At 61.7% G+C, this 14,761-nt stretch overlaps 3 protein-coding genes across 7 annotated transcripts in view; 1 reads left to right on the plus strand and 2 right to left on the minus strand.

Annotated features, from left to right (window-relative positions):
- Window positions 1-3,736, plus strand: part of FBXL20 (F-box and leucine rich repeat protein 20) — a 39,644-nt gene extending 35,908 nt beyond the window's left edge. For all 5 annotated transcript variants that reach the window (XM_085083334.1, XM_085083333.1, XM_085083335.1 and 2 more), the window contains exons 14-15: window positions 594-806; window positions 1,459-3,736. In XM_085083334.1, the coding sequence (XP_084939460.1) occupies window positions 594-806; window positions 1,459-1,566 (321 nt within the window). In that variant the 3' untranslated portion in view covers window positions 1,567-3,736. The remainder of the gene's footprint in view (window positions 1-593; window positions 807-1,458) is intronic.
- A 2,772-nt stretch (window positions 3,737-6,508) lies between these two features.
- LOC146426655 (transcription factor CP2-like protein 1) lies at window positions 6,509-10,158 on the minus strand. The gene is made up of 15 exons (XM_085083397.1): window positions 9,981-10,158; window positions 9,743-9,894; window positions 9,597-9,667; window positions 8,809-8,914; window positions 8,640-8,746; window positions 8,407-8,559; window positions 8,095-8,205; window positions 7,924-8,021; window positions 7,799-7,853; window positions 7,568-7,661; window positions 7,403-7,493; window positions 7,220-7,296; window positions 6,895-7,040; window positions 6,728-6,779; window positions 6,509-6,650 (listed from the first exon to the last, which is right to left on the minus strand). The coding sequence occupies exons 1-15, from the start codon at window positions 10,061-10,063 to the stop codon at window positions 6,613-6,615; spliced, it is 1,434 nt and encodes a 477-aa protein (XP_084939523.1). The 5' UTR covers window positions 10,064-10,158; the 3' UTR covers window positions 6,509-6,612.
- Window positions 10,159-11,041: 883 nt separating this feature from the next.
- RPL19 (ribosomal protein L19) lies at window positions 11,042-14,060 on the minus strand. The gene is made up of 6 exons (XM_085083398.1): window positions 13,926-14,060; window positions 13,062-13,168; window positions 12,330-12,452; window positions 11,966-12,086; window positions 11,734-11,844; window positions 11,042-11,232 (listed from the first exon to the last, which is right to left on the minus strand). The coding sequence occupies exons 1-6, from the start codon at window positions 13,928-13,930 to the stop codon at window positions 11,109-11,111; spliced, it is 591 nt and encodes a 196-aa protein (XP_084939524.1). The 5' UTR covers window positions 13,931-14,060; the 3' UTR covers window positions 11,042-11,108.
- Window positions 14,061-14,761: the final 701 nt, after the last annotated feature.

Below are 14,761 nucleotides of genomic sequence, written 5' to 3' on the forward strand. Positions count from 1 at the left end.
TGTCTCCTCTGGGTTTGTGCCATGAGGAATCCTGTCCTGGGAGCTGTGGGAATGTAGGTTCTCAAGGACTTCCCAGCTGAATCCCCCCGAAAATATGGGAGCCATGGTGTTCCTGCTGCTTTTGGAGATGGGTTCAGGGCCCTGCCCATGGTGGGTGAGGCCAAAGGTGGGTTCTAGGATAGCACAGCTCTCCTGGAATTGCTGTGCCACCCTGGGGATCTCATCCCTCCAGAAATCCTTCCCCTGGAATCATGGAATAGTTTGGGTTGGAAGGGACCTTAAAGATTGTCCTGTTCCCATCCAGGGACACTTCCACCATCCCAGGCTGCTCCAAGCCTGTCCAGCCTGGCCTTGGACCCTTCCAGGGATCCAGGGGCAACCACAGCTCCTCTAAGAAACCCATCCCAGCCCTCCCCACCCTCCCAGGGAGGAATTTCCCCACTCCAGCAGGACATTTCCCCCTTGGAAGCACATCACCCACATGCTCCAGTCCAAACCCACCAACCCCAGACCATCCCTCGTGTCCCCAGCGAGCTCCTGGCTGCTTTTTGGGCTGTCAGGAGCTGGCTTTGAGCCCCTCTGTTTGGGGACAGAGTTTATCCCACTGCGAGCTGATCACGGACGATGGCATTCGCCACCTGGGCAACGGCGCCTGCGCCCACGACCGGCTGGAGGTGATCGAGCTGGACAACTGCCCCCTGATCACCGACGCCTCCCTGGAGCACCTCAAGAGCTGCCACAGCCTGGAGAGGATAGAGCTCTACGACTGCCAGCAGATCACACGGGCTGGGATCAAGAGACTCAGGGTGAGGAGGGATGGGAAACGCTGGGACTGGGGAGGTTTGTCCCTGGGGAGAGGGAGGGCTGAGCTGACAGAGTCCCCATCGGCTGGTGCTCCTTCTCAGAAGGGTTGTGGGAAGCACCGTGGTGGATTTGGAGTCATGGAAAGCTGGGATGGTTTGGGTTGGAGTCGTTCCAGCACTCATTCCCACAATTTAGGCTATCCCAGCTTGATCCAGCCTGGCCTTGGGCACTTCCAGGGATCCACAGCTTCCCTGGGAATCTGTGCCAGGGCCTCCCCACCCTCACAAGGAAGAATTCCTTCCCAGCATCCCTTCCCGAGTCCATTTCTCCATGTGCAAAAGAAGAGGAATGGTAACATTTTCTCTGCAAAGAGAATACGGACCTGTAAAGTTACAAAGTCATAAAATCACAGAATCTTTGGGTGGTTTGGGTTAGAAGAACCTCAGAGCCACCCACCTTCCACTATCCCAGTTTTCTCCAAGCCCTGTCCAACCCATCCTCAAGCACTCCAGGGATGGGAATGTTCAGGATGATCCCAATGAATGGGAAGGGAGGAACCTCATTCCCCATTCCCTGGCTGAACCCAGAGATTCCCCTGCCACTTCTGGGCACCCCTGACTGTTCCCCTGCCCTCCGCTGCGTTTCTCCTTGCAGACCCACCTGCCCAACATCAAAGTCCACGCCTACTTCGCCCCGGTGACTCCCCCGCCGTCGGTGGGCGGCAGCCGGCAGCGCTTCTGCAGATGCTGCATCATCCTATGACAGCGGAGCCTCCTGCCGGCAAACTGAGGCTGCGGCCACACCCGTGGCGTCCCGGGGGACAAACCTTCGAGGAGAGCCATCCCAGTGTCATTTGCGAGGGCCAGTGAGCAGGGCTGGGGTGCCCTGTGGCCACCCACACACCCCCTGTGATCCCACCCGTCCCAGCGGGATGAGGGACTCGGGACGGGAGCCAGAGCTGCGCCGGCTTTTCTCCAGGTGGATCGGCCTGATCCCGAGCCATTCCCGCTGGGAACGCCCTGGGGGAAGGAGGGGAGGTTCCCAGCCCGGAGGGACTGATGCTGCTGGTGAGGTTGGAAAAGGAACCGAGATCCTTGGAGTGGGGAGAGGGGAGAGGAGAGGAGCACGCTTTAACCTCGCAGCCGTGGGCAGCAAGGAAAATCCCAACAAACCTGGAAAATCCCAACAAACCTGGAAAATCCCAACAAACCTGGAAACCCCGAGCGGTTTGATGTCCGTTTGTCAGTGAGGGGATGAAACAGCAGCTGTTGAGCCAGGATTTCCCTGGGATCCAGGGTTTCCCTGAGCATGCTCCTGTGAAGGCTCATCTCTCCCAGTCTGTGGCATCCAGCTCAGAGGCTTCCCAGATTCTTCCCAGATTGTTGGGATACAGCTTGGAATCTCTAATGCCACATTTTTTACCCTCCCCACATTCTGCTTTGCTTTTCTTTTTTCCTTTTTGTTCCCCCAAATTTCTAATTCAGTCATTTCTTGAGATCTCCCAGCCCAAAGCGACAAATCCGTAATTTCAGCTTTTGAAAAGGAATTTTTTCCCGTGAGAAGCCCGAGCCTGTGATGAGCTGTCGGGAAGATTTTTGAGGAGCATGGGGAGCTGCACCCCAGGCTGAGCTCTCCTGGGCTCCCTGGCCTGTGGGATCAGGGATTGGGTGTCCAAATTTACCCCAATTTCAGGTTTTATCCCAATGACAAGGATATAATTCTCCATACAGGGAATAATATATACACAGATATATAATTCTCAGTTCAGGGAAAAAGTCCTACTCCCTGTTCCAGCAACTATAAATTCCCTCCTCCTGTCCTTTCCCTCCATCCCCTCACCTAATCCCCAAGGAAAAGCAAATAGAGGTTTTTTGCTTGTTGCCCCGATGAAGAATTAAGGATTCCCTGCCGGAGCAGGTCTGGGATCCACCCTTGCTCCCTGTGAGCTCTGGGCCTTTCCCGACCTCCCCACCTTCCCCAGGTAAGTGTGGAGCCCTGCAAGGATTCCCGGGACGAGATTGGGGTTTGGATGTGCCACGCCCAGCTCGGGGCGAGGCAGGGGGGTGGATGGCTGCGTTTTTGGGGCGTTTCAGGCCGAACGGTGCTCCAGGGGAGCCCAGAGTGCCCGAATTCCCGGAGTGGAACTGCTGGGCAGATCCCGAGGGTCGCACGGGGCAGGGCTGGGCAGGGCTGTGTCCGTCATTCCCCACGGATCTGTGCCCACCGAGCCTCCTGGAGGGGGAAGAGAAGGTGCAGCACCAGCAGTGGCTGCTTCAGGGGCTGCTGTGGGGTTGTTTTTCCAGCGGGAATTCCAAGGACAATGCGCTGCTTCCCAGCAGGAGGGTCCCGGGTGGCCCTGGAGCTGCACCCCTTCATCCCCCCCAGTCTGCTCACGCTCTGCTGGGAGCAACTCCAGGCTGCTGTGGTTAAAAGGATACTGTCAATGCCTTCCTGTAGATGGCTTTTAATCCCTTATATTTATTCAAATCCTCCGTAGCGCTGTGGATTCTCCCCCTCTCCTCGGGCGGCTTCATTTCCAGAACTTTCTCCAGGTTTCAGGGTGGCAGAAGATGGTGGTGACAGACTGGACGGGCGAGGGGTCACCCGGCAATCACAGGATTTGCACAACTCTGGGAAAAAAAACAAAAAACACTTTTGTTTAGTTCATACTGTGGCAGGGGAGAGCGAAAAGCGGGATTTTGGAGCCAGGGCGTAGTTGGCTGACTGATCCCTTTGTACCAGAGCAGAGTTTTCCAGGGAAAACTCCAGAACACAGAACCCAAAGCATTTTATTTTCTGTTTGCAGACCAGGGTGACAGCATTAAGGTAGCTCAAAACTTCTTGACAGTGTCCTTTTAAGTCAATTATCCGTCTTCAAATGGACTCTTCCTGATGTTTATATTTATAAATACCAATAAACACCATTTTCCAAGCCGTGTCTCACTGGGGGAATAACTTCTAGGGGGGAATCCACCTCCTGAGGGGGGTCAGGGTGCTCCCAGTGTTTGCATGGAGTCATGGAATGGTTTGGGGTGGAAAGACCTCAGAGCTCATCCAGTCCCACCCCTGCCATGGGCAGGGACAGCTTCCAGAGCCTGGGATGCTCCAAACCCTCTCCTTTCCTGGGATCCTTGGGAGGGCCTTGGGAAAAAGTGCCCAAAATGTGGAGGAATTGCCCCATCCTGGGATTTTTGAGGTGTAAATGGGGCTCTGTGACAGGCCCAGCGCTGGGTGAGGATCCCATCCTATTCCCAAGTTCCCATTCCCAAATTCCCATCCCATTCCCAATTTCCCATCCCATTCCCAAGATCCCATCCCATTCCCAAACTCCAATCCCACTCCCAAGCTCCAATCCCATTCCCAAGCTCCCATCCCATTCCCGAGATCCCATCCCACTCCCAAGATCCCATTCCCAAGCTCCAATCCCATTCCCAAGTTCCCATTCCCACTCCCAAGCTCCCATCCCATTTCCCAGCCCCCTCCCTGTGCCACATCCCTTCTCCAGCCTCCAGCCCGGGCTGGGTGGGGAAGCTCCTCGATTCCATCCCGATCTCTTCCCTTTCCCCATCCTCCCTGGCTGTGTCCCCCAGCCTGGAGCAGGACCTGGACTGTCCCACCTCCAGCAGGGTTTTCCTGGATCCACCTTTCAGCCCAGACCCCACAGCCCAATTCCAGCTGCCCCTGGACTCCAGAGGGGAGCAGAGACCCTTCCAGGGAAACAACCCCAGACCTTCTGAAGATCCTCCAGCGAGGCTGAGCAGATCAGTGCAACCCCAAACGAGGCTTTTCTGGGCTTTGGGGACACAGCAGCAACTTTTATCCCAATTCCATGACAGTTCCCACCGAGGGCAGGAGGGAAGTGCTGTCACAGGGATCGTTTCAAACCCACCAATTCCTGTTTTCTGCACATCACTCTTAATTCCCTTTGTATTTCTGGTTGATTTGTCTCTGTGTTGTTCATGGCTGGTCGGTGCTGTTGTGGGTTTTGGGTTGATTTGGGGTTTTTTGGCAGGCTAGGGGGTGGATTGGGATGGATGTGACAAGGTTCTTGGCTACAGTGTCCTGGAAAACGGGGTTTGACACATTTTGGCCTCTTCAGTGAAGGGTTGTGTGGTTGAGGGGCCTGGGAGGTGTTTTGGGGGAGTTTATTCTCTTTTGTTTGACTTTCTGGCACCCAGGTGAAGGTTTCTGCCCTCCCTCCGTGCCAAAGCCTGGCAGAGCTGTGCTGCAGCCTGGGGCTGCCTGGGGCCAAAATGATGGAGAAAATCAAGGAGAAGCCACTTTTTCATTCCCAGCTCAGTCTGTGCCTTCCCAGCCCCTCGTTCCCTCCGAGGGCCAATCCCGGGAGTGTCACCAGCAGGGACATCGCGGTGTCACCCCCCTGGGGCTCTGACTGACCTCGCACGGAAGTTCAGAGGTTGATTTTTTAAGGGATGAAGGATTCCATCCCTGCTCCCGCCGGTCCCTGCCTGGGGGGACACCTGGCAATGCCACCCTGTGCCAGCAGTGCCACACCCAGTGCTCCATCCTCTGTCCCCAAAGGTCCCCCTGAGCCCACCGGGGGTCCCCAGGGGATCCCACCCCGGGGGGAGCTCCCTCCTCTATGCAACCCCTCCCCACATTCCCATCGCCAGCTCTGTCCCCATCCCGCTGCAGTGTGTCCCCAACCCCGTGCTGTGTCCCCAGCCCCAGAGCGGGATCCAGGCATGGCCCCCTGAAGGGTTTTAACCCATTCGAACCCAAGGCTGCTCGGTCCGAGGGGCTGGACACAGGAGCTGGACCTTGTCATGCTCTCCCTGGATTTGGGGACAGACAGAGCTGGAAGATGTTCTTTAAATGGTGTGGTCTGTGCTCGCCTTGACACTGGGGATGTAACAATGCCATTGACTGGAAGTAAATACAGAAATGTGTCTAGTTAAGGTGGCCCTGCTCTGTGTGACACCGCGGGCCGTCCCTGCGGGGTGGGGACACTCGGGAAAGGCCTGGTGGGACCAAGCTCTGGATCCCTGTGGATCTTTTTGGGAGGGTCGGCGTTGTTCCCTTCTCCTTTCCAGCGATGGGTCCGGGGACTGTGTCCTCCCCTTGTCCCCCCCTTGTCCTCGTGTCCCTGATGGCAGCCCAGCTCCGGGGCTGTCCCAGCGCCCTCGCGGCTCCTCCCGGTCCTCCCCTACCTCCCCTTCTCCCGGTTTGTTTATCCCAAACCGATCCTTTGCCCCAGGAGTTCCTTCCCAAGGACGTCCCGCTCCGCCGGCTCTGCCCGGGCCGGGCTCGGGGAAGGATTCGCTGGTAACAATCACCCATCCCGAGCTGGAGTGAGGCTTCACCGGGCTCTGCCGGCCGGGGCTGCCCCGGGCTCGGTGCCGCGGCCGTTCTGTCCCCGCGGGGTGGGACGCGACCTGCCCTGCCCGGGTGTCCCCTGCCCTGTCCACTGCTGGGGACGAGGGGCTGTCAACACCCCCCAAATCCTCCCTGGAGACCCCAAACCCCAGCGGGCGCCGCAGGGACGAGGCTGTGCTCGGGGCCGCTCCCCCTGTCCTTTAATAAATACAGAGCGGGGACACGGCGACGGACACGGGGCGGGTGCGGGGACAGGACAGGACCGGCGGGTGTGGGGACAGGATGGGACCCCCTGCTCGGGAGAGCCTGGCAGGGACGGTGCCAGCCTCAGGTTCCTCTCTCCGTCCCCGCGACCCTCTCTCCATCCCCGCGCTCCTCTCTCCATCCCCGCGACCCTCTCTCCGTCCCCGCACCGCTCCGGCTCCAGTGGCAATGTCCCCTCCCGGGGTTCCGCAGCTCCTGGGCCACGTCTTACCGCAGCAGCAGCTGGAAGCCCTCGGGGCCGGGGGCTGCCAGGGGGTGAGGCTCAGACGGGGCCACCGATCGCCCCCTGCCCGGCCCGGCCCGCCCGTGGCCACCGCGGTACCTTTGCCGATCGCCACCACGAAACTGCTCTCGTCCTGGAGGTTCCTGATCATCTGCGGGGCACAGGGGCGGTTCTGGGGGGCTGAACCTCCGTCCTGCTCCAGCCCTGGGGACCCCGAGGGGCTGCAGGGTCTGTCCCTCCCCCCGCCGGTGTCGCCGTGTCCTCACCGCGTCGCTGACGAGGACGTGGATGCCGGCGGGTCCGTGCCGGGAGAGCCGCACGATCTGAGCCGGGGGCAGCGCCAGCAGCTCCGCCAGCTTCCCGGTGAGCTCAGCCACCGTCAGCTGCTCCAGGTGCAGCTCCTGGTACAGCCCTGGAGAGGGATGGGATGGGATGGGATGGGATGGGATGGGATGGGATGGGATGGGATGGGATGGGATGGGATGGGGACAGGGCTGTGAGTTCCCACGCTCCACACCTGCCCTGCCGCACACCTGAGCCCCTCGCGACACACCTGAGCCCCCAACCCGCACACCTGAGCCCCCTCCTCACCTGATCCCGCGTCCTCCGCACCCTCAGCCCCGCCGGGCTCCCGCGCCACGTACAGGGTCAGCCGGGGCCGCGGGCACCTGAGGGGGCAGACAGGGGTCTGCAGGGGGGCTCAGGACGAGGCCGAGCCCCACGGAGCCTGCCGGGGGTCCCCAGAAAGAGGCGCCGGAACCGCGGGAGCCCCACCTGCCCGCCAGGGCGTGGCAGAGGCGGATGCCGTCGGGGGCTCCGCAGATCTGGATCAGGTCCCTGCGGGAGAGCTTCAGCAGATCGGCGCCTGCGGACAGGGGGGCTCAGGGGGCGGCGGGAGGGACGGGCTGGCTCTGCCCCCCAGCCCGGCCCGGGGCTCACCGCTGAAGTTGGCGAAGACGCGAGCGCAGGCGGAGAAGCGGCGCCGGAGCAGCCACTGCTGCGTCTCCAGGGGGGATGCGCAGGGGCTCAGCGCCTGTGGGGGCTCGGGGGGGATCAGGGGGGTTCAGGGGGGTTCAAGGGGGGTTCAAGGGGCACTGCCCGAGCGGGCACAGCCTCAGCCCCTCCCGGGGGACTGCGGTGGCTCGGGGGTGTCACCGGCCGCCCTCTCACCTCGCCAGGACTCTCCGCGGGTCCCTCGGCGGCGCAGGTAGGTGACACACACACCCTGCGGGGGGTCGGGGCTGAGCGGGGACCCCAGCAGGGGGGGTAGGGGGGCTCCAGGGGGTCTCACTCACCTCTCGGGGCTCAGCAGCTTGAAGGGGTGAGGGGACGGCAGCCCCGGGGTGCCCGGGGGGCTGTGCGGGACACCCAGCGCGTCCGGCCACGGGGGGCACTGAGGAGGGAGGGGGTGGTGGGTGCAGAGTCCCGGGGGTACCCCAGACCCACGGCGGGTGCCAGGGCCCCACCTCGGCCAGCACGGTGCTCTCGTAGCCCGGCTGGAACTTCTCCCGCTCCGCCGCCGGCTGCTTCTCCACCTTCTCCCGGTCCGTCTTCTGCTTCCTATCGGCGCCCTTGGGCTGTGCCGGGGGGTGAGGGAGGCCCCGCGACCCCCCGCGACCCCCGCGGGCACCCTGGGGTGCTCAGACCCCCCCCATGCACCCCCCACCCCCCGGTGCTGCCCCACGCTCGGAGCTGGATCTCCCAGTGTAGGACACTGGGGTCACGCTGGGGTCCCACTGGGGTCACGCTGGGGTCCCACTGGGGTCACCCCGCGGTACCTTGAACACCTTGACCAGGCAGCTGGCGGAGTGCAGGTGCTCTGGGGGGTCCCCCTTGCCCCCCGCCCCGAAGGTGTCGATCTGGATGCGGAACGGGACTCCCTTCTCCCCCCCGTTCTTCCTCTGCGTGAACTCGGTGCTGATGCAGTGAACCTGCGGAGGGGCTGAGGGGTCGCGGGTGGGCGCCGTGACCCCCCAGAGCCCCCCGAACCCCGCCCAGGCCTGGCTCCCACCTGCACGAACACGGAGGTGCGTCTGGAGGGGTCCCAGAGGAATTCCACCGTGTTGAGCAGCGTGGGGTGGATTTGGGGTTCCAGGATGCCCACGGAGAGTGGGATGTCTGCGGGAAGGGGGTGAGCGCGACCCCTGCAGCCCCCCCGGCCCCCCCAGCCCCGCACCCACCGATGTCGAGGATCCGGTCGCCCGGGCGGCTCCAGCGCCAACCCTCGAGCTGCTGCTGCTCCGAGTACTGCAGCCGCCGGTCGTGGAAAACCACGCGGACCACGCTCTGGTCAGTCGTGGCCACAGACAGGGGCTGAACCCACGACCACGGCCCCGCCGGACACTGGGCTGGACTGGGGCTGAGCTGGGGCTGAACTGGGATTGGACTGGGGCAGAACTAGGGCTGAGATGGGGCTGAAGTGAGGCTGAACAGAGGCTGGACTGGGATTGGACTGGGGCAGAACTGGGATTGGACTGGGGCAGAACTGGGATTGGACTGGGGCTGAACTGGGATTGGAATGGGGCAGAACTGGGGCTGAGATGGGGGTGAAGTGAGGCTGGACTGGGATTGGACTGGGATTGCACTGGGGCAGAACTGGGATTGGACTGGGGCAGAACTGGGGCTGAGATGGGGCTGAAGTGAGGCTGGACCAGAGTTGGACTGGGACATAATTTGGGCTGGACTGGGGTAGAACTGGGGCTGAGATGAGGCTGAAATGAGACTGAATTTGGGGAGGATTGGGGTAGAATTGGGGCTGAGATGAGGCTGAAATGAGACTGAATTTGGGGAGGATTGGGGAAAAACGGGCTGAGCTTGGACTGGGCTTGGGCTGAACCCGAGCTGAACTGGGTCTGAACTGGGACCAGCCTGGGGCTGAACTGGGTCCAGACTGGAGCTGAACCGTGACTTCAGCCCAGTGCTTTGCCCCGAGGCTTCCCCACACCCCGGGGGTCGCCGCCCGGCTCACCTTGACCAACCTCCGCCCCTCAGCAGGGTCCCCCCTGGGCGCTCCCATCATGCGGATCTCGTAGGACTGCCCTGGGGGAAGGGGCGGGGAGGGAGTGCTGAGCCCCCAGCGCGGGGGTCCCTCGCCCCCAGCGCCCCCAGACTCACCCTGGTTGAGGTAGGTGAGGCTCTCCTCGTGGAGCCGCACGGCCGGGGAGGTGGGAGCGCTCAGGACGTACTGGAACGCCGCGAGCTGCGGCTGCGATGTGGAGATGCCGTTGGGCTCCTCCTGCTTCAGGTAGGGCAGGACCGGGGGGTCCCTGCGGGAAAACACCCCCGGAACGGGTGGGCACTCGCCCGTGCCTCAGTTTCCCCGAACACAGCGGGTTTGGGGGGTTGGGGGTACCTGAGCACCCCGGAGCTGGGCAGGGGGTACATGTCCCCAGGGCTGGACCAGTAGTGGTCGGGTTGGCCGTGCCAGAAGAGCATGGTGGGGGGACAGGGGGGACACCCCGCGAGCAGAGGGTGACAGCAGAGAGGCACAGCTGGGTGGCCCCACCCCCAGTTTTATAGGCTCAGGGAAGGGTGATGTCAGCGGGGTTGGGCCCAGTGTGGCCCAGTTGGGACCAGTTTGGGGTGTTGACAGTAAATAGTGGGTGGGGGGGCTCCGTGTGTTGTCAACACGCTGGGGGGACACAGGGAGCTCCACGGGGACTCCCCCAGTCCCTTTGTCCCAGCCAAGAACCTCCCTTGTGTATCCTTGTCCCCCCCCATTTCAACTCCTTTAATTTCTGCCAGACTTGGCTCATTTTGGGGAGAAAAACTGCATTTGCACTGAGCCCCCAGGGGTTAAAGTGGTGTGGGGTTGGGTGTTGTGTCACCCCTTGGGTGTTTGGGTTAGCAGATTTGGGGGACGGGAGGTCGATGGGTGGTCCCCGATGCAAATTTGGGGGTGTCTATGGGTGGTGTCCCCCCTCAGGGTGACACTGGGACACGACATGGGGAGTGTCACACGTGGGAGGCACCCGACCCCCCCCGGTTATTAAATCCCCCCAGGTGGGCCATGGGGAGGGACAGAGCGGCTGGGGAGGCTGTGTCCATCTGTCCACTGGTCTGGCTGTTCCCCGTGCAGGATGGGGCTGGGAAGAAGCTGCTGGGGGACTTTGGGGTGTCCTGGGCAGTCTGGGGGGTCTGCACCCAGCTCTGGGGTTCCCTGGTGTGAGCTCCAGCCCCTGGTCCTTCCCCTCTGGGGGTGCTGAGCCCCCCAAACCTTTCCCCTGACCTCCCAAAACCTTCCCAGGCCCTCAGCTCTGCCCTGAGCCTTTTGGGGGGGTTCAGGTGGGTCCCCACAGTCCCCCAGAGCTGCTGCTGTCCCCGTGCTGGTGGCTGTGGGGAAAGCCCCAAACCGGGAGCAGCAGCAATTCCCTGTTCCCTCCTTCCCCACTCCACACACGGAGACTCGGCAGGAAGAGTCCAGGATGTTTTATTGGATGCCAGGGGCTGGCGAACACTGGGTGCAGGGGACAGCCTGTGGTCACTTCTTGGCCTCCTCCTCCTTGGAGAGGGTTTTGATGATCTCCTCCTTCTTGGCCTGCAGCCTCTCCTCCCGGCGCTTCCGCGCCTCCTTGGTCTTGGAGCGCCGTGCTTCCGCCTGGTCCCTGTGGGATTGGGGTTGTCAGAGCACTGGGAACACCCAACAGCCCCACAACACCCCCAGCACTGTGCCACAGCTCCCTGAGGTCCTGCTGTCCCACAGCCCACCAGCAGCTCCCCACAGGATCCCAGGGTTTTCCGTTCACTCAGCCAAGCTGAGCTCCACCAGCCCCACCTGGAGCTCTTTTGGGGTTGTGTCTTTGCTGAAGCTCACAGTGAAAATATTCAGCTTTTCTCCCCCCAAGGATGCTGCAGGATTTTGCAATGCCTGCCCTCCCCTGGTCAATCATTCACCCGTTCCAGCAGCTGACCAGGACTTTCCCAGCTCCCACCTCTCTGAGCACTAAACCCCTCCATTAAAACACAAAACTCCGCCGCAATCCCACGTTTCTCTGCTCCCAGCCAGCCCTGCCCAGTTTGGGTGTGACTGCTCCCAGAGCCCACCAGGAATGACCCTCCTGGGGGAGTTATTCCTGCCAAACCCCCCTGCCAGGAGCACCACTTACGCCAGGAGCTTCTTGCGGGCTTTGTCCGCCTTCAGCTTGTGGATGTGCTCCATGAGGATCCGCTTGTTCTTGAACACGTTGCCCTTGACCTTCAGGTAGAGGCTGTGGTACCTGCAGGGCCCAGAGGGAGGGACATCAACCCCTGCACAGCTCTGGGGTAGCTCCCACCTTCCCGAGGCTGGGAATGGCCAGGATTCCCCTCACTCAGGGTCTGGGTGGTGTCAGCACTCACATGTGGCGGTCGATCTTCTTGGACTCGCGGTAGCGGCGCAGCAGCCGCCGCAGGATCCGCATGCGCCGCATCCAGGTGACCTTCTCGGGCATGCGGGCGTTGGCTGTACCCTTCCTCTTGCCTGTGTTGGGGAAAACAGGCTGAGAACCAGGCCAAACTCCTGCCAGCTCAACCCCACACTCCTCCCCCAAACCCCTTCATCCTCCTCTTTAGCTCCAAAGAACAACCGCTGTCACACCGCGGGGATTTTCTGTCGCCACGCAGGGATTTTCTGTCGCTGTACCCAAACTCCATGAGGTGATTCCCCAGTGTCAGGGTGGGCAAAGGGGAATTCCTGCTGTCCCCAGCAGGATGCAGCACTCACCGATGCCCATGTGCCGGCCCTTCCGCCGGGCCAGCGTGTTCTTCCTGCAGCGGGCGCGCGAGTGCACCGTCACGGGCTTGCGGATGATCAGCCCATCCTTGATCAGCTTGCGGATCTGCTGCCCTGCAAAAGAACACAGCACCTCCTGAGGGACTGCCAGGCACCTCCCAAGGGACTGCCAGGCACCTCCTGAGGGACTGCCAGGCCAGCACCAACCCCAATCCCACGGGGTGGAGAGGATCCAGTGCCAAGGAGAAGCAGCTCTTCCCTCAGAGCCTCTCATGCTCCTGGAGCTACTCTGATTTCCTTCCTGTTTCTCCCGTAAAATCTCCAATAATCTCAATTCTTTCATTATCTCAGAGCACACCACAGACTAAGCCAGCCCTTCCCTCAGAGCCTCTCATGCTCATGGAGCTGCTCTGTTTTTCCTCCTGTTTCTCCTGTAGAATCTCCAGTGATCCCAATTCCCTCGTTATCTCAGAGGACACCACAGACTAAGCCCACCATCAGGCACCTCATCAGTGCAAACGCTGAAAATCACACCTTAAAGTGCAAAGAATTTGCTTAAAGGGCTGAATTTTACCTACCAAAGGTTGGATCCAATTATTTTGGGAGGTCTTTCCCAGACTCAATGATTTTATCACCCCAAACCATCCTCACTGTTACTAATCTCCCCAAATCCGCTGTTCCCCCACTCCTGTGGATCCCTTTCCCACACAGCCCCTCACGCACGGGAGTTGGCGTTGGCGATCTCGTTGGTCTCATTGGGATCCAGCCACACCTTCTTCTTCCCGCAGCGCAGGACGCTGGAGGCCAGCCTCTTCTGCAGCCGGAGCATACTGGGACACAGGTGGGGACACGTCAGGGGGTCTGCAGCCACCGCAGGGACCCCTCAGGGGACCCTCAGCCTCTCAAGGAATCCCCCACATCCGGCTCAGTGAGCCGCTCACCCTCCTCAGGGACCCGTGACCTCCTCCAGGGACCCTACAGCCCCTCAGGGGACTCTGTCACCTGGCTCATGGGACCCCTCGCCCTCCTCAGGGGACGCCACATCCTTTCTTAAGGACAATTAAACCCCCAAGGGACCGTACACCGCAGCGAGAAGGTCCTTAAAGACCCCGCATTCTCTGTAAGGACCCTCACCACCCTCAGGGGACCCCGTCATCCAGCTCAGGGTCCCGCATCGCGCTCAGGGGACGCTCAACACGCTCTGAGACCCCTCAGAGACCCTCACTCCCCTCAGGAACTCTTCCCTCCCGCCCCTCAGCTCCCCGGTCCGCGTTCCCGGGACATCCCGCGCTGATCCGAGGGACTCATCGAGGGATCGCAGTGCCTGAGACCAGCGAGCCCACCCCGCTCAGAGCTCCCCTCACGGCCAGACCCCCTCACGGCCCTCAGCGCGGCCACCGCGCCGCCTCCGCCATCTTCCCGCCAGGCCTGAGGAGGCCGCGGCCGCCTCACAGCGCCCAGGGCCGCCACGCAGCACCGCCCGGATCCCGCCGCGGTCCTTAGAATATCTCCCGGTCCCCTCGAGTCCTCCCCGGTGGCCCAGAGCCCCGTTATCCCGCAGAGCAGCGGGCGCGGCCGCGCTCCCACCTCATGGCGGCGGCGCCGGGGCCGGAGAGACGCAGCGGCAGCGCTGGCCCCGCCCTCAGCGCGCGGCACGTACCACCCTCACCGCCCCCCGCGCTCCGCCACGCCGCCTCCGAGCCGCTCGCCACGCGATGAACGAACGACCGCGATGGAGTCACGAGTGGTCACTCATGGGAAGGACACGCGTGGCGCCGAGACGGGTGGGAAAGACGTGGGTCCCTCCTGGCTCTCCCCCCCGCAATAGTGAGGTGGTACAGTCCGCGCGTGCGTGGCGGGAAGGGCTGGGCGGTGCTGCGCATGCGCGGTGGGAGGATGTGGGAGGCACGTGGAGGGGACTGGGATGGACTGGGATTGAACTGGGATGGACTGGGATGGATTGGGATGGACTGGGATTGAACTGGGATGGACTGGGATGGACTGGGATGTGCTGGGATGGATTGGATTGGACTGGGAGTGTGCTGGGATTGAACTGGGATGGACTGTGATGGACTGGGAGTGTGCTGGGATTGAACTGGGATGTGCTGGGATGAGTTGGGATGTACTGGGATTGAACTGGGATGTGCTGGGATGGACTGGGATGTGCTGGGATATGCTGGGATGGACTAGGATGTGCTGGGATTGAACTGGGATGTGCTGGGATGGACTGGGATGAGTTGGGATGGACTGAGATTGGACTGAGATGGACTGGGAATGTGCTGGGATGGACTGGGATTATACTGGGATGTGCTGGGATGGACTGGGGTGGATTGTGATTGAAGTGGGATGTGCTGGGATTGGACTGGGATGGACTGGATTGTACTGGGATGAGCTGGGATGAGCTGGGATGGTGTTAGGGGATG

The sequence above is a fragment of the Lichenostomus cassidix genome, chromosome 27, assembly GCF_008360975.1.
Source record: "Lichenostomus cassidix isolate B80296 chromosome 27, HeHo_3.0, whole genome shotgun sequence".
Taxonomy (NCBI): Eukaryota; Metazoa; Chordata; class Aves; order Passeriformes; family Meliphagidae; genus Lichenostomus; species Lichenostomus cassidix.

Excerpts from the sequence above, each read along its gene's own strand:
- LOC146426655 (XM_085083397.1), bottom strand. The coding sequence starts at position 10,063 with ATGCTCTTCTGGCACGGCCAACCCGACCACTACTGGTCCAGCCCTGGG. Across the intron at positions 8,022-8,094 it reads AGAGCACCGTGCTGGCCGAG|TGCCCCCCGTGGCCGGACGC; the intron begins GTGGGGCCCTGG and ends CTCCCTCCTCAG. Across the intron at positions 7,662-7,798 it reads CCGCGGAGAGTCCTGGCGAG|GCGCTGAGCCCCTGCGCATC; the intron begins GTGAGAGGGCGG and ends GAGCCCCCACAG.
- RPL19 (XM_085083398.1), bottom strand. Across the intron at positions 12,087-12,329 it reads GGGCCGGCACATGGGCATCG|GCAAGAGGAAGGGTACAGCC; the intron begins GTGAGTGCTGCA and ends TCCCCAACACAG. Across the intron at positions 11,233-11,733 it reads GCCCGCAAGAAGCTCCTGGC|GGACCAGGCGGAAGCACGGC; the intron begins GTAAGTGGTGCT and ends CCAATCCCACAG.